The sequence below is a fragment of the Eulemur rufifrons genome, chromosome 20 (assembly GCF_041146395.1).
Source record: "Eulemur rufifrons isolate Redbay chromosome 20, OSU_ERuf_1, whole genome shotgun sequence".
NCBI classification, from domain to species: domain Eukaryota; kingdom Metazoa; phylum Chordata; class Mammalia; order Primates; family Lemuridae; genus Eulemur; species Eulemur rufifrons.
In genome coordinates this window covers 46680864-46707448 of record NC_091002.1, presented here as the reverse complement: position 1 = coordinate 46707448, position 26585 = coordinate 46680864, and the positions used below count along the sequence as shown (strand labels likewise).

The 26585-nt window shown below is 40.0% G+C and overlaps 2 protein-coding genes across 3 annotated transcripts in view; one reads left to right on the top strand and one right to left on the bottom strand.

Moving 5' to 3' along the window:
* Window positions 1–26585, bottom strand: part of RTF2 (replication termination factor 2) — a 43955-nt gene that overhangs the window by 16816 nt on the left and 554 nt on the right. For both annotated transcript variants that reach the window (XM_069495576.1, XM_069495577.1), the window contains exons 2-5: window positions 23249–23343; window positions 22482–22575; window positions 20268–20407; window positions 14131–14209 (exon numbers count right to left, since the gene is read on the bottom strand). In XM_069495576.1, the coding sequence (XP_069351677.1) occupies window positions 14131–14209; window positions 20268–20407; window positions 22482–22575; window positions 23249–23343 (408 nt within the window). The remainder of the gene's footprint in view (window positions 1–14130; window positions 14210–20267; window positions 20408–22481; window positions 22576–23248; window positions 23344–26585) is intronic.
* On the top strand, window positions 1846–8552 carry LOC138401116 (beta-1,3-galactosyl-O-glycosyl-glycoprotein beta-1,6-N-acetylglucosaminyltransferase 7). The gene is made up of 3 exons (XM_069496394.1): window positions 1846–2815; window positions 3844–3939; window positions 8326–8552. Exons 1-3 carry the CDS (start codon window positions 1846–1848, stop codon window positions 8550–8552), a joined length of 1293 nt encoding a protein of 430 aa, XP_069352495.1.

The following is a 26585-nucleotide window of genomic DNA, read 5'->3' as shown; positions in this document are numbered from 1 at the left end:
TTCTTTCCTATTCAATTTCTACTTTTATGATATAGGTTTTGTTTATTTTAGGGACCATATATAAAATGTATAAATTACAATGATGGTTTAATGTTTATAAAGGTAAGTATTATGAAATTTATAAGAATGTCTTTAAAATTAGGCTATACGGTTTGACATTTGGGGCAAACATTTACTGATCCAGCGTAAAACACTGTCACCTGGCACATTTGGACAGTGTCTGCTTTTCATTTTTGAAGCATGATGGGTAGAAAGAAACTGTACAGTGAAAATAAATACAACATTTTAAAAATCCACAATCAACATTTATAGTTTTTGTTGGCTTAAAGGTTAAGAACACAAAGATGTCTCAAAATGCTGCCTGGCTGATGCTTTATCCAAATAGCATTTGTAAAAATGATGTGGAAAGGCAAGGGACCAATGTCAAATTTGAGCTCAAACACCAGTCAAAAGTGCACAGGCTTTTTAAAAGTAGGAAGTAAAAATAAGATGTGACTTTTTATGGAAACTGAGAGTCAGTTTCAAGAATAAACACACTTCCTAACAATATAAAGCTTGACATTTTACCTGATCAATTTTCTTCCCTAAATTCCAAAGGATGATCTTTGCATACAATAATAATAATTAATTAATTAATTAAAGCACTCTGGGTTACTTTTTGCTACTGTTACATCTGTTCAGGTATCTCTGTAGAGCTCAAGACAGGCAACTACATTATTATCAAATAACTTTATTAAATATATCTTGTTTTTAATCTCTGGCTTCTTCCCTAAAAACAATTCATAAACTCATTTCAACAGGTTTAAGTTTATAATCTCAAAATTTCGCTTAATTTGTCACTTCCTTTGTTGGAAAGATTTAGTCCCATAACACAGAATGATGGCATAAAATGAACTCTGAATAAGGCAGAACAGGTCAGTGTTTATGTCCAAAATGAATATTTGAGATTTTTTAATCTGCCTGGATAAAGACAATAACCCATGAAAATATGCTCAACATCATTAGTCATCAGGGAAATGCAAAATAAAACTACAGGGAATTACTACACACTTACTAAAAAGAAAGGTTAAAATTAAAACATTTGGCCACACCAAGTATGAATGAGAATACAGAGTAAATGGAAATCTCATATATTGCTGGTATAAACACTTTAGAAAACAGTGTGACAGTTTCTTATGGAGATAAACATATACCAACATGTCAGTCAGCCATTTCACTCTTCAGTATTTACCCAAGAGAAACAAAAACATATGCCCATAGAGAGACTTGAACACAAATGCTTACAGCATCATTGCAATATTCAAAAACTGGAAATAAATGTCCATCACCAGATATATGAATAAATAAATTGTGCACAGCCAAGCCATATGATGGAAAACTACTCCACAATAAAAGACCCAAGCCGGTGATAAATGCAATGACATGGATGAATCTCAGAATCATTACTCCAAGTGAAAAAAACAGGCAAAAAAAAAAAAAGAGTACACACTGTATGATTCCATTTATATAAGTTACAGAACATGCAAACTAATCTATAGTGACAGAAAGCATATCAGCAATTGCCAGAGATGGGGATGGAAAGAAGGATGGACTAAAAGGGGCATAAGAAAACTTTTAGGGTTGAGGGAAATGCTTGTTATCTTGATTGTGGTGATGGTTTCACAGGTGTATACATACATAAAAACTGAGCAAATTACATACTTTAAATATACGTAGTTTAGGATGTTTCAATACAGGTAGGAGAAAAAGCTATAAGACCCTAAATTCTATCTGTTGTGTCTTTCAGGAAGCACAAAAGAAAAAATTTCAAACTATGATAATAAGAATACACTTGGAGCTCAAAACATGAGCCAGTTTCGAGCCACAAAGTCTGGACTTCTCATTTGCACAGTCATTTGCATCTTCATGTTTCTTTATTTAAGGACTTCAACTCATGAGGAACCAGAGGAGGAACCCACCTATCCAGTAGTAGTGGAATGTGGCTTTTATCCAGATGAACTGTGTTCAGCTTTATTTGAAGGGAAAAGGGCAGCCCCCCAAATTGCAAAATTTTGTAAAAACCCACATAGATCTGAAATATTTGCTCATTTACACAAACCAGGAAATTGCTCCAAGATTTCTCAGGGGTTGCATTTCATAACCAGACCCCTGTCTGCAGAAGAGGGTAATTTCTCTCTGGCATACATTATAACTATTCATAAGGAGCTGGCCATGTTTGTGCAGCTTCTCAGAGCTATTTATGTACCTCAAAATGTTTATTGTATTCATGTTGATGAAAAGGCCTCAAAGAAGTATAAGACTGCAGTGCAAACCTTGGTTAACTGTTTTAAAAACATTTTTATTTCATCAAAAAGAAAGAAGGTTGCTTACGCTGGCTTTACAAGACTACAGGCAGATATTAATTGTATGAAAGATCTAGTGCATTCCAAATTTCAATGGAACTATGTCATTAATCTTTGTGGACAGGATTTTCCAATCAAAACCAACAAAGAAATCATACACTATATCAGAAGCAAATGGAATGATAAAAATATCACTCCTGGAGTAATCCAACCACCAAACAGTAAATCCAAGACAAGTCAAAGTCATCCGAAATTCAATCCTGAAGGAAATATCTATGTATCTCCAAATAAAAGATTCAAATATGAACCACCCCACAACTTAACAATTTATTTTGGAAGTGCTTACTATGTACTTACGAGAAAGTTTGTAGAGTTCATACTGACTGACATCCGTGCAAAAGACATGCTTCAGTGGTCCAAAGACATCCACAGCCCAGAGCAACACTACTGGGTGACCCTGAATCGACTAAAAGGTAAGAACAGTCCAGCAATATGGATATCTGTTCAGGTCAGAAGCAACAGCAGGAGTTTTATTCTTAACTGAAGATTCTATTTGGCTATTTTTCTATGGCAATAAATTTTGAAAGACCTTCCACTTGGGGAGTACAGGAGGTTCTTTGATTTTAGGGGTCTGAAGTTGGCTGAAAGGGAGCCATGTTCCCAAACCAATATGGTTGCTTCTGTTTCCTCTCTAGAAAGAAGTAGTGGCATTTTGCTTCTCCTCAGATAAAGCCTGTTGAAAATTCTAACCATAAATCTTTCAGAAGTTCTTCCCTTCTTCATTCACTTGATAAACACTACTAGTACCTACTAGTGCCAGCTATTGCACTAATGGCTCTTAAAGAATGGAAAATATGAGAACTAATAATGTTTTTGTTGCAAAGGTTATACTTCAGATAGGTTCTCTGAGAGGCAGAGGGAAATCGGATGCCCTCCTTTAAGTGGATTTCAGTATTTTCTCTGTAGGTGGATTGGCTCCTATAGGGAGTACGGCTTCAAGCCTGAACACCTAAGCTAATCAGTATAGACAACAGTGCAAACGATGAATCCAGCAGAAATTGGTTAGGATCTTTTAATAATCTCTCCTACCCATTGCAAGTTCTACTTTCACATCACCCCAGAGACTGTTACAGAGCAAACAATCCAAAGAACCACAATATAATCACGAAGAGCGCGCTGCAAACATCAAGTGAGTTAGTTACAAAGGATGGGGAAAGGGATGGAAAATAAAACCTCAGTGCAAGCATGCAGATCCAGACCTTGGTCCACCCCAGTACTCCTGCCATCGTAGTGCACGCCCCCACCCCCAAAAGCACTAGCCTTTGATCAGATGTAACAAACGAAACATTTTAATCAAGGTTAGACCTTCCCCTCTACCTTTCTCACTGAGTACCTTATCTAGGGGAAATGGAAATGACAACACAGAAGAGCTTGGCCTAAAAGAACGTGGAAGCTATTAAACAGATTCCATGTTGTATGCCGGTTTTGTTTTCCCCCTTAGATGCTCCAGGTGCTACACCAAACGCTGGCTGGAAAGGAAATGTTCGAGCCATTAAACGCAGAAATGAGGAAGGACATGTTCATGATGGATGTAAAGGTAAAAACAAAACAAAACAAACAAAAACACCTCCAAATTTTACAAAAACTATACAACTGCTGCTTCAATTACAAGAGGAGAAGACTGACCATCATGTTTAAAGTGATTTGGAATTAGTGGCAATCCAATTAGAATGTATGTCAATTAAAAAAAAACAAAAAACATTTTACGCTGGGTGAGGTGGCTCACACCTATAATCCTAGCACTGTGGGAGGCCGAGGCGAGAGGATCATTTGAGACCAGGAGTTCAAGACAAGCATGAGTAACAGCGAGACTCTGTCTCTACTAAAAATAGAAAAATTAGCCAGGCCTGGTGGTGCACACCTGTAGTCACAGTTACTCGGGAGGCTGAGGCAGGAGGATCACTTAAGCCCAGGAGTCTGAGGTTGCAGTGAGCTATGTTGACACCACTGTACTCTCCCCAGTGCGACAGAGTGACACCCTGTCTTAAAAAAAAAAAAATTAAAAAAAGAAACTTTTTATTTAAGATCCATAGAGAAAAGTGCATAAATCATAAAAATACAGGTTGATAAATTTTCACAAAGTGAACACACAGCAGAGCTGTAAGTTACAAAACTTTAGTACATTACCTATCTGCTTTTTCTACCTGCTCCTAGAATTCGAACTCAAATATTTATTTAAAATGGGCCCTGTGCCTCCCTGGGTCTATTAGAATATAAAATGACCAACACAAGCATGTGCTCCAGAGCTGAGTTTAGCAAACTACTACTGCCTGTCAGCTGCTTATTTTAGGGAAGTTTTATTGGAATGCAGCCACACTCATTCATTTGGTATAGTGTTTATGACAATGAAAGGCAGAATTGAGTAGTTAAAAAAAGACCATCTGACCTACACGGCCAAAAATATTTACTCTCTTGCTCTTTACAGATAAAGTCTACTGTACCTGCTCGAGAGCAATGGGCTTCACGTTTGTTTTGCTTGCATGTTTTCTAAAGGAAATAGGGAAAAATCTTATTATAGGTTTAATTGTTGCAAAGGTCTATTTTCCTAAAAATTGTATATGTGTTTTTTCATAAGACTCTTGGAGCTACAGATTGAATGTTCACTCAATTTATGGAAACCTCTGCCATAAGACTTAATTAGTACAGACAGACTTCATGGTCAAGCCAACCAAATCAAAGACTGACTTTCTGAAAAAGTCTGACTTCGTTTTCATTTTTAGATTCAAATAAATAGTTTTTAATTTTTTTTTAAAAGAGACGAAGTCTCGCTATGTTGCTCAGGCTGGACTGGAACTCCTGGGCTCAAGTGATCCCTTCTGCCTCAGCCTCTTAAGTAGCTGGGACTACAGGCACCCACCACCATGCCTGGCTAGATTCAAACAAATGTTTTAGTATGCATTCTTGTGGCAGCCTTTTTGTCCTGAAATCTTAATTTCCAAGTCCTTAGGTAAGGCACAGAACCCTCTCTGCGTAGTTCTTAAGTAGTTCTTGCTGAAGGAAGGTGTTTTTGCTTTGCCCTCATAAGATTCTCCCTGAGAAACTATGAATTCTCTTTGCCCCGTCTGGTGTCCTAGAGGTTTTAGTTGCTGGGCAATACAACAAAGCAAGATTTGGAAGGGGGAGAGTGGAGGCCTTCCTTTGTGAAGGGTTTGGAAGAGAACTGGGTGACTGCACGGGGGGTTCTCAGGCACATCGGTTGGGTTTGCTGGGGAGAAACCTACAGAGTGAGGAGCGGGGACTCGGCTCCTGTGGAGCCATTCATACTACCTTGCGGGCAGAGGGGGAAGGCCCAGCTCTTCCCATCTTTTAACCCCCAGTTTGAAGATGGCTGTTTGGGAAGAACAGATAGTTCTGGAGAACAAGAAGGATGACAAACAATTTATAGCACAATGTAAGTCCAGCAGGAGTTGTACAAATGTTCCAGGAAAGCTCATGGAAAGGAAAACTGGGGGTCAGGGGAGAGGCCGAAAAATGGACAGAGAATGCAGGAAGGCAGAGCAACACTGCACGTGAGGGCAGCTGTGGCAGAGCACGCCCTCTTCAAGGATGTCTGGACTTGCCGTTTGTCTACACACACCTTCCTACCCACCCGCAGGAACTACTGCACAGAGATACGATAACCTATTTTAGTAAGTGCATTTGGGTAGGGCCTTCAGGTTTGAATATGGTAGACTAGATATGCAAAACAAACTAGGTTCATCCAGTTTTTCAGTTGTTTAAAAGAATGACCTAAAATAAACAGGTGGTAGGCAAATAAAAAAATATAAACTGAAATACTAGAATGGCTCAAAGATGAGTAAGTCCCCCTGCTGTGTGTACAGCCATCCTCCTGACACACAGGTCCCAGGTCAGAAGGGCTGGAGTAATTTTCTAAGGTAGATATGATTCAGTTAGGGAGCTATTCGCATAGGCAGAAGGTGACAGGTAAACAACAGGTGTCCTTGCCCTTTCTTTAGAAAGCAAGTGCTCACCGTCATCACATACTGGGGTTGTCAGGACTAGTTAACAGACACATAGAAAAGTGTGGGGGGGCTTTGATCCTTCCTGAAAACGCGACATCCTCCGGTGTGCAGATGTTAAAAGAAGTCATGAAGGGGTGTTGCTATCAATAGTAAAGCAATGATTCAGAATTCTTAAAGTGGCAACCTGAATGTCTCAACAGTGTTTGGAGGGGGGAGGGAAACAATCTAGTTATTGTGAATCACAACAAAGTCATCATTCCCTAAAAGTAAACACTTCAGAAGGTTCTTACCACAACTGGCTTCAGTGCACAAATGGTTCTCCCAGTAAAGCAGTAACATGGCCATCTGGCGCCAGCATTTAGTCAGCACTCCACATAAGACAAGCACCGGTAAAGGGATGGCGGTAAACTTTACCTTCTGGAACTCCGGCTATGGGCCTTGCACTCAATAATTCTAAGGTAGACACTACAGTTGACCCTTGAACAACACAAGTTTGAACTGTGAGGGTCGACTAATACGTGGATTTTTTTCAACCAAACTAGGATCTAAAAAATACAGAATTTGACTGAGTATGTACAGATTTTGGGATACACAGGGGTCCTGGAACCATCTCCTGCATATACCAAGGGACAACTGTACTATCCTTCACCCTTTACAGATGAGGAACTTAGGGCTCAGAGAAGTGAAGTCACTCCCAAAGGCACAGGAAGTGGCAGAGCTGGGTCTCAAACCAGGTGCAGCTACCTGCCACCACTACACTGGGCGCGCCCCCAGCCTAACTCCGCAGGCAGAAGGCAGCTATCCCATTATAATCAGCGACAAAGAGTTCGTTTATTTTTAGTCACCTGGACAGCATTAACACAACTCTGAAAACATCCATTTGTTCCTTCTAGTTCAAATCCATCTGCATCTAAATGATAATCACACAATTATAATCAAGGTGCAGCTGAGTTGTCTTTCACTTATGTCCTAAGTTTTCCCCACTGCTTGCTGTCACACTGTACCAAGAACGTCTATCAGTTAAGTTCAAAATGCTGTAATTACGATAACAGCTGTTACTTAGACAACGCTACCACGTGCCAGGTCTAGGCCCTTGACATACAGGAATGCCTGCTCAACAGGAGAGAAACCTCTTCTGATTTTTCTCAGTCTAACAAACAAGAGACTTTTTGTGCATGCATTCTCCCTCTCCCCTCCCCTCGGCCCGCCCCCGCCCTGCTTTAAAAGAATATTTCCTTTAGATAGGTTTTTAGAAGGAGAGTTACTGAGCTGGTGGGGGAAGACTGGGCAGAGAGTGAGGTCTCAGAAGTGACCAGACCTTTTTCTCCCTCACTTCTATCAGTCTGTTTCCTCACCTGCAAACTGAGGGTACTGATAGAAACCACTTTGCAGTGTGGCTGTGAGGATTGGAAGAGAGAGCAGAAAGAGTCAAACACAGTGTCAGGCACAGAGAGAGCTACTGAGTTCATCTAGCAGGAATCTAATCAGCACTGGACTCTGTCGTTCCCATTTTAATTACTGCTATTTATATCAAACACTCACTCTGAAAAATCAATAAATGACAGAAGCAATGACTTATTAAAACCAACTCCATTCTTATGAACTACCTATAACCAAGGAAAAGACTTAGAATCTATCAGAACTTAGATTTTACCAGGCAAATGAATGTTATTTCATCTCCCTTGTGCCCATGACTAGATACAATCCCACAGTATTCACCTAAAGTAGCATCAAACATTTTAGAAATCACTAAAAGAATGAAAATGTCCCTTTTCATCATAAATTCAAAATTCACCACAAAAGCACCTGTTGAAGCAATCATGGAACTACTGTTTGATCTGAGCTGTTATGAAGCCAAGAGGCCTTACAGATGACATTAGAAGAGGCATGTGCCTCATTTTTGCGTGGATAAAATTGGTGGGGACACAAAGGCAGCTAAGTTTTTGCATTTCTTTTTGCAGGCCATTATGTCCAAGATATCTGTGTTTATGGACCAGGAGACTTGCCATGGATCATTCAATCATCTTCCCTGTTTGCCAACAAATTCGAGCCCTCAACAGACCCGCTTGTGGTTACGTGCTTAGAGAGGCGGCATAGACTTAAAGCCCTAAGGCAGGCAGAAGTTCCTGTAGAGCCACACTGGCGTTTTCAACAGGAGAGTCATTTTAGCATGAAACTGAACGGCTGAGGAGTGTTTGCTTTCTTAGTGGTATCATTCTATTTCCTTAACTTGGAATAAGAGAACCTAGAACCAAAAAAGAAAGAACAAGAAAATGATACAAATACAAATTAGTCCTAAATACAAATTAGAATGGAAAATTATACAAATTACTCTTAAAATGAATTAAAAAACATGTTATTGACAAGACTTTACTACTGATTATAAGTCACTTTTATAGCTTTGAGAAAGAAATCATAAGAGAAGAAATAATTCCAGCTACACTGGCGACATGTACGTAGGTATCTAGAAGGCCATCAGTTGCTGAAAACCAAAATTCTCCAAATGCTTAGATCCAGGTTCAAACTGGAGTAAGGAAAATACATCTTGTTTTGAAGTCCTGGATACTATTGTGTATGAGATAATTAATAAACAATAAACTCCCACTGAAAATGAAAAGATGCTTATCTAAAACAGTCCTCATTGGCTGAGAACAACATAACTTCATTCTGGAAACATACTGAAGAGTCTATTTCTTTGGGTAAAATGAAACTCATCTGGGGTAGAAAACACAGCTTCTTAAAAAGGCTGCCCTTGGTGTCTGTAGTCTCAATGCTTCGTCTGCTAGTACTGTCTGCAGTGGTGGAGGTGCTCCACACCCGAGCCATCCAGCGCGAACCACCACCACAGGGGCTACTGGGCACTGGAAATGTGGCTAGCATGACTGAGGAAGTGAAGAAATTTGTACTTGGCTTTAAAATTTTTTAATTTTAAAATTAATTTAACTCTAAATAGGCAAATGTGGTAATGGCCACCATGCTGAATAGCACAGGCAGGATCAGTCGTGATTATCTCTGTTCACAGGCCCAAGTCTCCTCCCTTATAAAGTCCATGACTTTTTTGTTTTTGCTGCTAGTGTTGTTGAGAACTTTATATATCTTCTCTTTTTCTAAAAGAGTTCACGGCATCATATAAGACTGAAACACACAATTCTTAAACAGCACAACATAGTACAACTAAAAAAAAAAAAAAAAAAAAAAAGGAGAAGCAGGAACCACAGGAAACTAAAGAAATAAACATATAATTCAAAGGCTAAGTGTGGGCACCTAGCAAACTGAAGCATCGCACACATACAAATGAAATCAAATCCACTGGGAGTCAATGAAACGGCTCAGGAAAAGCATCAAGCTAAATAGCGGGAAAAGACAAGAGATTTTGAAGGGAGATACCACAAACCAAACATAAACAAACAACAGAATACTTATTAAGCAAACTCTTCTTCCCCTTAAGATATCTAAATCCAAGGAAAGCACATATTGAAAATGTTAAGACTGTTAAAGAGAAGAACACAAGAGCCCCAGGCAGCAAACCACCATTTCCTACACATTTTTACAGGCAAACTAGTACTCCTGAAGGTGCTAACTGGCTACACTCTGACTGGTGATTCATTCAGAAAGCTCATATTACCACAATTATGTCCCCTGTATTTTATATTAATAACAAATCATTAGCAACTGAATGTAAACCTCATTTTTAAAAAAAGCTTAAATCTTTTCAAGTTACTTGAAGCACAAGCAGGCCTTCATTGTATGTCATTTCCTTTCGGTGGCGATCCACAGGACAGTCGCAGACCATGAAGGGGGACCTCACAGCAGTACCCATCCCCCAGGACTGCTGTGAGGACCAAGGGTGTCCCTGTGGATGAAGCTCTCATAATTATGTCTGACACTTTTTTTCACAGATGAGGAAATTGAGGCACAGGGAGATGATGGGACCTTCCAAAGACCACACAGCTAAGAAGGATTGCACCAGGCAGGCAGGCTGGTGGAGGGTCCCAGCCTACTACACCACCTCACCTCACACAGAGAAGCACAAATTCACATACACGCCTGCGCCCGGCTGGCTCAAACAAATCATTTCAGTAAGAGCGCAATGAAATAAAAATAATGGAGTGACACAAAGGCAGGGTGGAATGCAGCAGCATGAGACCAGGCTTCGGAGGAGCATGGGGCGAGACGTAAGGGGAGGCTGAGGCTCGTGGGCCTGCGACAGGCCAGGGAGGCCAAGTGAAAGCAGCAGCCTCTCTGAGCATCAGGACAAGAGGAGGGCACACTCCATCCTGATCAGACTCTCCGTGAGCTATTTGTAAAGTAAAAGGACAAAATTAAATCACACGTAAAAAAATGTCGGAAATTTATTGCCAAGGTGATGGATAAACAGGGATCCTCAATTTGTCTAGCTTTCTGGGAAAAGAAGCCTCTTGCTGACATGTAAAGTTTAATATCCCATTTTTCTACTAGAGTTTTCTTACATGTAAAAATTTAAGTCTGCCTATGCTGTGTATTACGTGACTCTCCGAGGCTAAGTATTCACAAAGATCATAAAGATAGAAGAAAGATAAAATAACCTGAAGAAGGCCAAAGCCTGAAAATCAGAATTAACTGAGAACTGACCACTTTTGAAGGTACCTCCTCCCCTAACTTAATTTTTCCTCTCCAATCCACCCCTCCATGAAAAGCATGTAAATAGTGTGAGTATATGTTTTCTGACTTCTGACTTTACAACACACACACAACCCATTCACGTATCTCCAAAGCTTAAATAAATGAAGCCAGAAAACTAGCAAGTCAGACACTACTGATCACATGTCTAATATCTACATCAGTGCTTCTCAAATTTTATTGTGCATACAAATTACCTGGGAATCTTGTTAAAATGCAGATTCTATTTCAGCAGGTCCAAGGTAGGGCCCGAGAGTCTGCATTTCTTAAAAAACAAACAAGCAAAAACCCTCCCAGGTGATGTCAATATTGCAGGTCTGTGAGTGATGCTCTGAGTAATAAGCATAGGACTTATTTTGTAACCTGTAATTACTCCAGTGGGTTTCTTCTTATTACAAGCAGTGAAGAGCACAGTGGGGAATACAATTAATTTTTTGGCTAGTGATTTGTTTATAATGAAAACAAAAATACCTAGCAACAACATCTCTTTGGACCCTGTTTACTGAAATCAAGTGTGCATACCATGTGTTTTAGAACATGGAACCAAAACTATTTCAAACCCTCACATCTCTTCCAGTGAATTGAAAAGCCAAACTGAAAAGTAGAGAAAATGCAGACCCTAAACACCATTGAGGTTCCTGACATTGTTCTTAAGACATTGGTTTCTCTAAATTTCATACATTACCTAAAAAGTGAAAATATTTGTTTTAGATGTTGACGCTGTGGCTTTATCTGCATTTACATTTTCGTGATGCACCGCAGTTCCTGAAACCACACCATCACTCTTCTTTTTCCGCAGTTTGGCAGAAATGGCTAGTGTTGCTACTTCCTCCTGGGTATCCTGATAGACTACATTTCCCAGGCTCCCTGAAGTTAGGTGGGGTCATGTGACTGAATCCTGACTTATGGAATGTGGGCAGAAGTGAAGCAGTACCACTTCTAGGCCTGGTCCCTAAGAGACTCCTAAGATAGATGCTCTCTTCTCTTTCCAGAGTGAGAGTACTCCCCAAACCAGAAAGTCAGAGCTACAAAACAGAAAGAGACTGAATCCGTGAGTTACCCTTGGCAGAAAGCTGCCCAACCAGGAACTTTCACTGTATTAGCCCCTGGAATTTGGGGGTTGTCTGTTACAGCAGTTAGCCAATCCTGATCAAGATACATGTTAAGAATCCCTTATCTGAAAATCCAAAATCTGAAATTCTCCAAAATCCAAAAATTTTTGAGTACCAACATGATGCCACAAATGGAAAATTCCACACCTGACCTCATGTGATAGGTGCATCTATAGTCCCAGTTACCTGGGAGGCTGAGGCAGAAGGATCGCTCATAGCCCAGGAGTTGAAGCTTGCAGTGAGCTATAATCATATCACTGCACTCTACCCAGGGGCACTGAGTGATACTCTGTCTCAATTACAACAACAAAAAAACTAAAGCACATCCTGTATGGCTTAAAGCTACTCTCTGGCTGCCGAGTGCTTTTTTTTTTTTTTTTTTTTTGAAGACAGGGTCTTGCTCTGTTGCCTGAGCTAGAGTGCAGTGGTGTCATGATAGCTCACTATAATCTCACACTCTTCAGCTCAAGCAATCCTTTTGCCTCAGCCTCTCAAGTAGCTGGAACTACAGGAACATATCACCATGGCTGGCTAATTTTTTTATTTTTTGTAGAGATGGGGTCTCACTCTTACTCAGGCTCGTCTTGAACTCCTGGCCTCATGTGATTCTGCTGCCTCAGCCTCCCAAAGTGCTGGGATTATAGGCATGAGCCACCACACCTGGCCTGCCTAGTGCTCTTAGAATAAAATCCACAAGCTCCAATGTGGCCACCTGGGCCCTGCATGACAGATCCCTGCCTAACTCTTTAATTTCCTCTATTCCTCCTCTCCTGCCCTCCACCTTGGCCACACTTTCTGTTCCTTGAACTAGTAAAGTGCTCTATTACCTCTGAGCTTTTGGACATGCTGTTCCCGCTGCCTAAGAGGCTACTGCTCAAGCTTTGCACAGCTGGCTCCTTTGTACCCTTCAGCTCTTAGCTCTACTGATGCCTTCACTAACCACCACTAAAGAAGCTTCTCTCCCTCTATTACATCACCTCGTGTGCTTCCTTCCTAGCATCAATCACGGTCAATACTGCCTTGCTCATCTATTTGAGTGTCTCTCTCTCCAACTAGAATGTGGCAACCATGAGGGCAAGGGCTTTCAAAGGATCTCATCCACCATGATATGCCACTGAACAGTGCCCAGGACAGAGGCTGGCCCATGACAGTTGCTCAATGAAAACTGTTGACTGAAAGAATAATTCACACCAGAGAAACAACATGGAGGAGGGGGCTTAATGAAATTCAAGCAGAGTTAATGCAGGTGAAATAGTCAGAAGCTCTTGGCATCCAGGACACTGAACTCAATGCCAGGCTTTACATGGGCCAGCAGAACACCAAAGACACAAACGTTCTGGGCTTCAGCAGCAACACTGTTGAAGCAAAGTCAGTATTTCCTCGACGTGAGCTGAGAAGGCCAGCTCTCACATCATGTTATTGGCTCACTCATGTGAGCATTTACTGAGGGTGTGCTACATGACGTGGAGGGAATAAGCCCTGCAGATAAAGAGATGAACAAGCCTTGTCCTCCACCCTCAAAACTTCACAGGCCAGTGGGGAAACTGACACATAAATATGCAATTACACTATGGCAAGAGAAGTGAGAAAACAAGGTGCTTGGGGAATGTGGAAGGAGGTTTAGCAGCCAGGAATCACAGGGGAAGTAAGAACTCCAGAACTAAGGCTCAGGCCAGGGGAGCAGGGCCCTCTCGGCTGGCAGGTCAGCGTGGAGGGAACAGAGGCACAGGACACAGGAGACGGTGGCACATTCAGGGGACAGCTTGAGTGTGGTCTGCCCTGAACAGGCAGGCAGTGGTCAGGTGACCAGAGTCTGAGTCTGTATTTCGAGCAACCAAGAGCCATGGAAGGGTTTTAAGCAGAAAAGCAACTTATTAGATCTGTGTTTCACAAAGAAGGTAAGGATCCTTAAATGACAAACAGAGGGAGGGACCATAAACCATCTGATTTCCTCAGCTACTGAGAAGGAACAAATGGCGCATGTTAGGAACTCACCGTGTGACAAACTTCTGCTTTTATCTCTTTCAGGGCTCGTTCAGAAAACACACACCCACAGCACCGAAGGAAGCAGAACCTGCAGAAGTAATCCAACATGGAGAGTGACTTAAACAAGACCTGAAAAATTATAATCCACATCAATATTTATTCAGTTTACACAAAGGCCAAGAACCACAATGATAAAAATAGTTACATTTTATTTCATTAAAAAAAATCAGTATGTTCAAAAAATTTTATCAAAACTAAAACCACAAACATAAAAAGTCAAAAGACAGAACAGGAACTTGGGGAAAAAATATTTTAAATACATATAAGATTCAGGGCTTATTTTATGAATATTCAAAGGGGTCTTAGAAATGCCTTTTAAAACTATGACACATAATTTTTTTACCTGTCAGGCAATAATTAAAGAGATTGAAGGTACATAGTTGGAAACTGAGGACACAGGCACAGTTGTTGGTTGGTGGATACAATACAGTACAACACTTTACGAAGACAACTTGGCAATATCAAATATCACTTTTAAGAATTTCTCCTACAGAAACATGTCCACAAGTGGGCAAATGCACAAATTCTGTATTTATTAAAAGGTGTGTAGTATAGCATTGTAACAACAAAAAGAAGGAAACTACCTAAATGCTCATCAGTAGGGGAATGGTTAAATGAATTATGAACACTTGAATAGCTATTAAAAAGAATAAGGTAAATCTCTATTCATGGCCATGAAAACATGTTCAAATTAGATGGAAGGGTAGGAAAAAAAGAGGTTATAAAATATGTATAGGCTGGGCACAGTGGCTCACAACTGTAATCCCAGCACTTTGAGAGGCCAGGGTAAAAGGATTGCTTGAGACCAGGAGTTCAAGACCAGCCTAGACAACACATCTTTACAAAAAAATGAAAAAAAAAAAAAAAAAAAAATTAGCCAGGCTCGGTGACACACCCCTGTAGTCCTAGCTACTTGGAAGGGAGGCTGAAGTGGGAGGATCACTTAAGTCCAGGACTTTGAGGTTGCAGTGAACTATGATCACACCACTATGCTCCAACCTGGGAGATGGAGCAAGACCTTTTCTCAAAAAAAAAAAAAAAAAAAACAAAACAAAACTATTTATATAGCATTTACACTGTATTAGATACTATAAGTAATCCAGACATGATTTAAAGTAGATGGGAGAATGTATGTAGGTTATATGCAAATACTGTACAATTTTATATCAGGGACTTGAATATCCACGGATTTTGGTATCCACAGGGGGTCCTAGAACCAACCCCCACAGATACCAAGGGATGATTGTATACGAACTAATCCAATAATCAATTTTCGAGTTCAGAGCCTCTATTAATCAAAGGTGGACAAAGCCAACATAGGCAAGGCTCAATTAATTGGGTAAGAGAAAAAGGAGAAGAAATCAACCAGCAGATCAAAGGGAAAAAGCTAGGAGAAGCCACAATCAGAGCAACAGACTCCAGGTAACTCCTACCCAAGACCCCTCAGTACAGCTTGTTTCTGTTAAGTTCCTCTTCTGGGGTGAACCATGGTTTTCTTAAAAAGAAGTGGGAAGCCACGCACAAAAGGTTACATAGTGTATGATTCTATTTATATGACATATCCAGAGTAGGTAAGTCCACTGAGACAGGAAGCAGATTGGTGGTTTCCAGCGGCTGGGAGTAGGGGGCATGGGGAGTAAGTGTTTAATGGGTAGGGGGTTTTCCTTGGGTGATAATGCTTTGGAACTAGATAGAGGTGGTGACTGCACAACATTGTGAATGTACTAAACGCCACTGAAACATACACTTTAAAATGGTCAATTTATGTTATGTGATTTTCACTTCAATATGCATAAAATATATGTATATAAATAAACATATAAAATGTGGGACAAGGTTAGGTCAATGAGTCTGGTCCTCCAGAATATGTCTGTTTGACCCAAATGGTTAAGTTTAGAAGAGAGCCCTATGTTCAAATAGGGATTAATTGGGGGAGAAGGAGAACCCTAAGTGGTTTAAATTCTGATTCCTTGAAGAAGAGTATATATGAAAGCAATCCTAGTTAGTATTAATATATGGATTGTGAGGTATAAGCTTAAGTAAGAATAAATAACAAAAAACTTAAAAAATAAAATAAACAAAATCCTTTTTAGTATAGTGGTGAATTAAAAAAGAAAAAAAGATTTGTCAGGCATGGTGGCTCATAACTATTAGTAATCCCAGCACTTTGGGAGGCTGAGGCAGGAGGATCACTTGAGGCCAGGAGTTCCAGACCAGCCTGGGTAACACAGAGAGATCATGTCTCTACAAAACATAGAACAATTAGCCAGGTGTGGTGGTGTGCACCTGTAGCCCCAGCTACTGGGGAGGCTGAGGCAGGAAGATAGCTTGAGCCTACGAGTTTGAGGCTGCAGTGAGCTATGTATAATGACACCACTGCACTCCAGCCTGGGCAGCAGAGCGAGAAACTGTCTCAAAAAATAAAAATAACATAAATAAAAGCAAAAGGCTCAAGGGCCTTAAATTGCACTTCTCTCCAAATCTATGAAGCCTCACATTGTTCTATTTCAGAGCAAGGCTGTTAGTGTTTCTGGCCTGGTCTGTCACATACCACACACTGCCTGGCACACGAGAAGGTGCCCATACACATCTGTTAAATAAATGCATACAAACGTGCCAGAATGCTTGAGATGAAATAGGTTGCTTATAGCACAATAAAAAATTTGTTACTTGAGATGCTTCCTCCCACCCCTTTACTGAAAAAAAGTAGATAGTAAAAAAAAGCTACCTTTCCAATATGTCATGTGTTTGCTAGAAGATTCCAGAGGGTAGTCTGGACTACCAGCTATTAAAGATACAGGCATATCTCATTTAATTACACTTTGCAGATACTGTGTGGGTTTTTGTTTGTTTGTTTGTTTGTTTTAACAAATTAAAGGTTTGTGGCAATCTTGCATCAAGCAGGTTTATCGGCATTTTTCCAACAGCATGTGCTCACTTAGTGTCTCTGTGACCCGTTTCAGTAACTCTTACAATATTTCAAACTTTTTCATTATTATTATATCTGTTATGATGATCTGTGATAAGTGATCTTTGATGTTACTATTGTAATTGTTTTGGGGTGCCATAAACTGCACCTATGTAAGCTGGTGAATTTAATCAATAAATGTGTGTGTTCTGATTGCTCCACGAACTGGCCATTCTCCCATCTCTCTCCCTCTCCTCAGCCCTCCCTATTCCCTGAGACACAACAATATTGACATTAGTTCAATTAATAACCTCTAAGTGTTCAAATGAAAGGAAGAGTCACGTGTCTTTCACTTTGAATCAAAAGCTACAAATGATTATTAGTGAGGAAGGCATGTCAAAAGCCAAGATAGGCCAAAAGCTAGACCTCTTGTGCCAAGCAGTTAGTCAAGTTGTGAATGCAAAGGAAAAGTTCCTAAAGGAAATTAAAAGTACTACTTCAGTAAACACACAAATGATAAAAAAGCAAAACAGCCTACTGCTGATATGTAGAAAGTTTTAGTGGTCTGGATAGAAGATCAAACCAACCACAACATTCCCTTAAGCCAAAGCCTAATCCAGAGAAAGGTCCTAACTCTCTTCAATTCTGTGAAGGCTGAGAGAGGTGAGGAAGCTGCAGAAGAAAAGTTGGAAGCTAGCAGAGGTTGTTCATGAGTTTTAAGAAAAGAAGCCATTCCCATCACATAAAAGTACAAGGTGAAGCAGCAAGTGCTGATGGAGAAGCTGCAGCAAGTTATCCAGAAGATCTAGCTAAGATCATTGATGAAGGTGGCTACACTAAACAACAGATTTGCAATGTAGAAAAAGCAGCCTTCTCTTGGAAGAAGATGCCATCTAGAACTTTCCTAGCTAGAGAGAAGTCAATGCCTGGCTTCAAAGCTTTAAAGGACAGGCTCTTATTAGGGCTAATGCAGCTAGTGACTCTAAGAGGAAGCCAATGTTCACTTAATATTCTGAAAATCCTAGGGCCTTTGAGAATTATGCTAAATCTACTCTGCCTGTGCTCTACAGATCGAACAACAAAGCCTGGATGACAGCACATCTGTTTATAGCATGGTTTAAAAAAATATTTTAAGCACTGTTGAGATCTACTTCTCAGAAAAAAAGATTCCTTTAAAAAGATTACTGCTCATTGACGATGCACCTAGTCACCCAAGAGCTTTGATGTAGATGTAGAAGGAGATGAATGTTGTTTTAATGCCTTCTAACACAACATCCATTCTGCAGCCCATAGATCAAGGAGGAATTTCAACTTTCAAGTCTTTTTTTTTTTTTTTTTTTGTTGAGACAGAGTCTCACTTTGTTGCCCAGGCTAGAGTGAGTGCCGTGGCGTCAGCTTAGCTCACAGCAACCTCAAACTCCTGGGCTTAAGCGATCCTACTGCCTCAGCCTCCCGAGTAGCTGGGACTACAGGCATGCGCCACTATGCCCGGCTAATTTTTTCTATATAGATTTTTAGGTGTCCATATAATGTCTTTCTATTTTTAGTAGAGACGGGGTCTCGCTCAGGCTGGTCTCGAACTCCTGACCTTGAGCAATCCACCCGCCTCGGCCTTCCAGAGTGCTAGGATTACAGGCGTGAGCCACCGCGCCCGGCCTTCAACTTTCAAGTCTTAGTATTTAAGAAATACATTTCATTAGGCTACAGCTGCCATCGATAGTGTGATTCTTCTGATGGATTTGGGCAAAGTAAATTGAAAACTCTCTGGAAAGGATTCACCACTCTATGTGCCATTAAGAACATTTGTGATTCATGGGAGGAGGTAAAAATATCAACATTAACAAGAGTTTGGAACGAGTTAATTCTAACCCTCATGGATGACTTTGAGAGGTTCTAGACTTCAGTGGAAGAAGTCATTGCAGATGTGGTGAAATAGCAAGAGAACTACAAGAGGAGCCTGAAGCTGGACTGAATTGTTACAAAATCATGATAAAATCTGAATAAATGAGGAGCTGCTTCTTAAGGATGAGCAAAGAAAGTAGTTTCTTGACATGGAATCTACTCCTGGTGAAGATGGTGTGCACACTGTTGAAATAATGAATTTACAATATTATATAAACCAGTTGATAAAGCAGCACCAGGGTTTGAAAGGACTGACTCCCAGTTTTAAAGTCTGCTATGGATAAAATACTATCACATGCTACAGAGAAATTTTTTGTGAAAGGAAGAGTCAATTGATGTGGCAAACTTCTTTGCTTTCTGTGTGACTTGTACAGATAAAAGAAAAAAAAAGCAAAAATAAACACAAAGAAATTTAATGAAATAAAAAGAAAAAAGAAAAATAAGTCAGCGCACCTAGCCTGTTTTTTCAGACAGAATGCTGTTGCACACTTAATAGACTACAGTATGTGTAAACATAACCTTTACATGCCCTAAGAAACCAAAAATTCATGTGACTTGCTTTATTGCTTTTATTGTTTTATTGCAATGGTCTGGAACCCAACCCACAGTATCTCTGAGGTACACTTGTATTTCTAAATCATGGGGAAAGGGCATAATGCTTTTGCATAGTGAGACGTCCTATAAAAAGATACATAATAGCCCATTTCAACCCTTAATATTTTAAAAGAGGGAGATATACAGGTCACTTACATTTGCTACATACATCTCAACCATAAGATTTGCAGTGCCCTAGCCAGAGGATTTGTTAGCTACACATTCGAAACAAGTTATCATTATCAGCAGGGCCTTTAGCTGACTGAGTAGTCACATGTTCTAGAACACTGTTTGCTACTGCATATATTTTAGCATTTATAAGGAAAAGGTATTTTTCTGATGGAAAACATTTGCCCTTTTCTTTCCGTCACATAGGAAAAGATGATCAAATAATCAAAGTCAGGTTTCCTAAGTGTCACATGAGACCTTTTAAAATCCCACTTTGCTTTAGGTTTTCCCACCTCAGGAACGGAGGGCCACAAACAAGGTTGAGTGGACTGGGTACAACTGGCTGAGGAGGAATGAATTTGCTCACGACCGAGCACCATTTCCTCTAAGGCATTACCAAACTCAAGGACACCAAGGAGAAATCCGTGTGATTGATAAGCTATGGTACAAATCCTAACAAGACCAGTGTCATTTCACGAGACTCCCACATCATCTGTTCCACGTCCACACTGACCTGTGCCGGCCATTCATCTCCAAGCCCACGACGGGGCAGATGAAACGTGCCCGCTGGAGGTCATCGTGCTTGTCACCTTTCGTGTTTCCTTTATCCCCTTCCCAGGCGGGATTATCAGAAAGCCTTAGTTCTGTCACATTCTGGGGAAAACCAATAATACTTAAAAAATTCATTCGATAAATAGATCATCCGTTGCCTTAATAAACCACCCAACTCAACAGAGAAATTGTTATTCTCGTCGCCTCCCATCCACACCTCTTCTTCCCAGCTACTTTCCTTTGAACATCAAGAAACATGGATATAATATTAAATCTTGAATTGTATAGAAAGCAAGATTTTTTTCAGTTCACTGACTAGCAAGTAAATTAGTTATTTCTATTTTATAATTTTTTTATTTAAAAAAAGTACCTTTGCACATCAAAAATTACTCCACCAAGAGAAAGCTTTGCATTAGTTCCATCCTGAAAGGAATGCTTAAATTCTCACTGAGGCTGTTCCAGGTTACTGACCATCTATGTTTATACAAGAGTGAACAGACAGTAAAATCTGTGAGGCCACGGCCTAAAGAGTTAAGGCAGAACATCAGCCAAAAAATACTATTAATAGCATATTCCAAAACACAGCCATTCAGGTTTTTAAGAATTCAGCTTTACAAAGAGTTTGATTTAACAGCTCCATTTTTGCATTCAAGGCTTTTCTTCCATTTAATGAGATAATTTTGATTTTAACTCTCTGGAGAGCAGTTGAGTACCTCAAAAGGAAAGCTGCCATTCTCTAGTCTGCTTCCTGGTGGGCAGCTAGCACATGTCTCATTAGGTTCTCTGCTCAGGGTGTACATGGACTGTTAATTGACAGCAATGATAATCTTGTGTATTTGCACTCCTTTATGTGGATCATTTTATCTTTACTGCTTCAATTACTTAGGGTTTTTTTTTTTTTTTTTTACGTCAATGGTTCAACCACATAAAACTGCATACTGTGTGTTTTAAGAATAGAACTATATGAATTAATTTCAACGATAATCACATTTTTGAGGTAAGATAATTCAAGTTATGATGGGTTTTTCAGGAATGAATTCTCTTCCCAAGGTAAAAGGTCACTAAAATCAGAATGAAAATTTCTATAGCACTACCATTAGCTATATTTCAGAATTATAAATTTGCCTGAAATGAAACATATCCTGTAATCACAGCCCAAGAATTCATACAAAAAATCTAATATAATAATGATAATAATAATGATAAAGGAGAAACTTGAAGCCTTAGACTGGAGTCAGGGAATCTAGTTCAGCACTTTACTCACTGGCCACATGGTCTCCCGCAAGTCATTTACTGTGAGAGGAAGGGTTTGACTAGCCCGATGGTTTTCAAATTCTTCACTATCTTTCTAAGCTTTTTTCCACTGACCAGATTTGAAAAATTTTATTTTCTTAAGAAACTTCCTTTACTAAAAAATTTGTTTTTCCACTTTTATGAAAGAAATTTAACTGCCAATCAGAGCTTCTAATCAGCAGGAGGTAACCACAATGATTTAATAGTGATCTACAGGCCGGGCGTGGTGGCTCACGCCTGTAATCCTAGCACTCTGGGAGGCCGAGGTGGGCGGATCGTTTGAGCTCAGGAGTTCGAGACCAGCCTGAGCAAGAGCGAGACCCCACCTCTACTAAAAATAGAAAGAAATTATATGGACAGCTAAAAATATATATAGAAAAAATTAGCCGGGCATGGTGGCGCATGCCTGTAGTCCCAGCTACTCGGGAGGCTGAGACAGGAGGATCGCTTGAGCTCAGGAGTTTGAGGTTGCTGTGAGCCAGGCTGACGCCACGGCACTCACTCTAGCCTGGGCAACAGAGTGAGACTCTGTCTCAAAAAAAAAAATAGTGATCTACCTATGAAGTTCTCTAATTTTATGAGTGTCTTCCAAATCCAAAATTCAATAGCTGAGTCTTAATTACAAAAATAATGTTTCCCAACACTTATACAACATGTTAAGAATTTTCAAAGCATGTTCACAACAGATTTATAATATAGGAAGTATATATACAGGAATTTCTGATTTGAGATTTAAATGCCCTTCCAAGATCACACCTGTGTTAGGTGGCTAGGTGGGACTGGAATCCCAAATTTCCAAATTTGGTCTTTAAAGAACACGAATTCTATAAAATAAACCTCAACCACTGAGACCCATGAAGCACTCCAGGATCACCTGTCTTACCTTAATGCTTTTAATGTGAGAGGCTGCCTTCCCAAGAGCCTTTTCAGCAGATTTGTCCAATAGAAATTCAATGACTGCATCTTTGTTATAAAGTCTGTGAGAATAAGGATTAGTCAAAATACAATGTCAACAATCTACTTTCAAATATCCAGACTAAGGAGGAAGAATAAATTGAACACAATCCTAGAGTCATTTACATTTGATAACAGAAATGCCCTGCATTACTACAAAGTAAATTTAACCCTGTTTCAACTATTTCCAGAGCATTCAAACAAAGAAACTAGCTTAAATCAAGGGTGGCAAACTGACAGTCTGAGGGTTAAATGTGACCTGAACAAGGATTTTAAAAATTGGGAAGTTTAATATAAACATATGTATTTCAAATTTTTCTTGAAAAATTAAAAATTACAGAAGATCTGGAATATGAGGCCCATGTTCCTGAACTGCAAGAATTGGGTAGAACTGAGTGGTAGCTTCTTCTTTGGATAAGACACGAACTCTCCAGTTCTCCCCACTCCCCACCATTCCCTACTGTGCCTCATACGTCTCCTTCATGCATTTATGTTTATAACTCAGCTTCTATAGGCCCCTGAGTTTTCAAATCAAATAAATTATGAGTGCAGAATTATATTTAGAGACAGAGAATGATAATATACGCATTTGCTTGGGATAATTCACATTTGATGAATCAAGAACTGCATTTACACATTACAATTCTCTTAAAAAATCACTTAATAACTCATCTTGATTAAGTAAAGAAACCATACCTGCCAAGTTCACAGGCAACTATCGGTCGTCTTAATATTTCTTGACTTAGAGTGCAATAGTTCCATTGGGCCACTAATTCAGCATCTTTGTCAACCTAATAAAAGAAAACAAAAATTCTTTTAATTAATTTTCATCTCTGAAAGACACAGTGTCCACAGTTCTACATATAAAAGATTATTCAATAATATCAGACTGACTTTTTTTAAAAAATCAAAGATACTGACATATAAAGTTGAGATTTTAAGAGTCACAATTAATACTATGTCAAATAAAAGCCTGTCTAAACATGATATGTACAAAGAAAGAGTTTACATGAAATCACTAAACTGTTTATGCAAATCAAGCAGTATTAAGATTAACTTCTGGCAATGGAAAAGGCTTCAAAGTTGCAGCAGAATTTAAATAATAAGAACTGAGAAGATAGGTCTTTTTCCCCTGAAAAATGTTTTTTCCAAGGTTTCTCTTCTTTTCAGAGCAAGGCCCTAAATTACAACAATGTTTTCGACCAGACCAAACATGCCATATGAGTGATCAACAAATATTAGGTTATTATATTTCTCTATAGGAAAGACCAACTGTTTTTCTCTATACTCTCTCATAACACTCTATACTTCCAGAACACTTCTGACACAATATAGGGGATTTTTCCCACATCAACCAATTCTGTGATACCAGCTGGGTATTCTACAATTCAACTCAATTCTGACCTCATCTACCTGGACATATCCTTATATATCCCTTAACCCCACAGGTTAAGGGCTCAGTCCCACAAGATTGTCCCCTCCTCCTACTTTAGATGCTAACCACAAGTCCAGGTTGTCACCTGTGCGTCTGACCAACTGTCTATAAATCAAAGGTCACCAAAACCCCCTCCTCAGGTTTGATAAATTGCTACAGTGGCTCACAGAACTCAGGAAAACACTTTAGTTACTACTGCTGATATATTATAAAGGACATAAATCAACAGCCAGATGAAGTACATGAGACAAGGTCTGGAAGAGTCCCAAGCACAGGAGCTGCCCCATGGAGTTGGGGTGAGTCACCCTCCTGGTACGTGGATGTGCTGAGCAACCCATAGCTCCAAACCCCTACTTCAGGGATCTTTATGGAGGCATGGTCCATCACATAGGCATGATTAGTGATGAACTCAATCTCCAGCTCCTCTCCCGCTCCCTGGAGGATGGGGGTGAGGTGGGGCTGAAAGTTCTAAGCTCCTAATCATGGCTTGGTCTTTCTGATGACCAGCCCCCATCCAGGAGCCCACCAACCATCACCTCATTAGAATAAAAGAGGCTCCTCCAGGGGTGGGGAACCTGCAGCCTTAAGGCCACATATAGCCTTCTAGGTCCTTAAGGGTGGCCTTTTGACTGAATCCAAATTTTACGAACGAATCCTTTTATTAAAAGGAGTGCAGCAGAGAAAGATGAAGGTTTTCTTGCCTCCTTTGGTGCTTAAAAAAGAACAATCTTGAAATCAGAAGGCTGCGGGTTCCCCACCCCTGTAGGAAATGCCAAAAGATTTAGGAGCTCTGCATCAGGAAGCAAGGGCAGACATATATAGCAGGGGCTGGACTCTGTCTTGTTCAGTGCTATATCCCCAGGGCCTAGAACAGTGGCCACAGTAAACACCTAATAAGTATTGTTCTGTGAATGGTGATAATAAAAATCTATCCTACCAGGGCACTCCATTTGTTTTGGATCACCCTTCCTTCTTTTCCACCCTCTTCTGACACCTGTTTCTCACCAAAACTTTCATTACGCTACTTCTTTTTCAGCCCTGTGCACGAGATAACAAAAATGAGCTGAATACTTTTTTTGCAAAAGCTCCCATGAATGCTATCAATCATTAGCCTGTGAATGTGTAAGTATGATCAGAAGGCACACTTCATCCTCTTGGGTATTCATTTATTCTCATATTCAACAAATGTTTATTGGGTGTCTATTATGTGGCAGACACACTGCAGAGGTTACAGAGGTAAGACATACAAGGTCCCTGTCCACAAGGGAGAGAGACAATAAACAAATAACTATAGTGATAGGCACTATAAAGAAAAGTAAAGAAGCAGAAGAAAATAGAGTGTGTGGAAGTGAGGCATATTTCAGCAGTGGACTGACATGACATTTGAGTAAAGAATTGAATGAAGTAAAGAAACTAATGATGTGGCTATCTTAGTAATGAACATTTCAGATTGATGAAATAATATCTTCAGATTGAGGAACAAGGCCTGTGTAGCTGGAACGGAATGAAAGAGCCGGAGGGGGCAGAAGACGAGGTCAGAACACAGGCAGGGGCCTGCTCTCACAGGGTCTGATGGGATTTTATTCTGAATGTGATGGGAAGCCACTAGAGTGCTTCCAATACAGGAGTGACATACAAGATTTGCTTTTTAAAAAGATTTCTTTGGCTGCTGAATCAGAATAAATGAAGTATCCACATGTGCCAGGCGCTGTGTTGGGTGTTTTACGTACCTTCTATTACTAAAAAGTAATTACTAGTGCTAGTTTTGAAATCCTGAATAACTGGATGGGACTCTTGGCTTCACTACCTATGGGCCATATGACCTTAGCCACATTAATTAATTTTCCTGGACTCAATTTCCCTGTCAGTAGCATGGAAACTATATACATAATTTGTTCGATTACTTGTGAGAATTAGGGATTATTCACTCAATCATTTATTCAAAATATTTATTGTGCCAGGAACTGCGCTAGTTGTGGAGGAAAAAAGAGTGCAGCCTCTGCTATCAGGAGCTTACTGTCTAGCAGGGGAGAGCGATATAAATCAACCACGAATGCAACGTGTAGGGTGGTACGGCAGTTTATAAGGACCTGATCTCACGTGGTAAGGGAACAGTTTGGGAAGACTTCCCAGAGGAAATGACGTCAATATATACAAAGCTCAATAAATAGTAACTATTTGTATCATTGTTACTAACCGCAGATAGGGTTCAAATCCTGGCTCTGCCACATACTGGCTTTGTAACCTTCTCCTTTTGAGCCTCAAATTTCCAAATCTGAAAATGGGACCACAGTACGTACCCATAGGGCTGTTATGAGATAACCCAAGTTACCCAATGTTAAAACTACTTAACACGAATGGCAACAGTAAGCACTCAGTGAATGTCCGTTATTAATACTGTTGTTAATTCTGAGTCCTTCGAATGGGATAAAAGAGTACAGCTAGGTCTGGAACTCCGCTGGCTCCGTCTTCCTATCTCCCCCCGCTCCCTGGGGGCGTCTGCATTCCCACCACCTTGTTCTGTAAAGGCCCACTTAAAAACCTATGTTTGCTCGCTAGGTGACCTACGTTCGCTTGACCTGTGTCTGTAACTGGGAA

Coding starts and splice junctions, on each gene's coding strand:
- LOC138401116 (XM_069496394.1), top strand. CDS start 1,846: ATGAGCCAGTTTCGAGCCACAAAGTCTGGACTTCTCATTTGCACAGTC. Junction 2,816..3,843: donor GACCCTGAATCGACTAAAAG/GTAAGAACAGTC, acceptor TTTCCCCCTTAG/ATGCTCCAGGTGCTACACCA. Junction 3,940..8,325: donor TGTTCATGATGGATGTAAAG/GTAAAAACAAAA, acceptor TTCTTTTTGCAG/GCCATTATGTCCAAGATATC.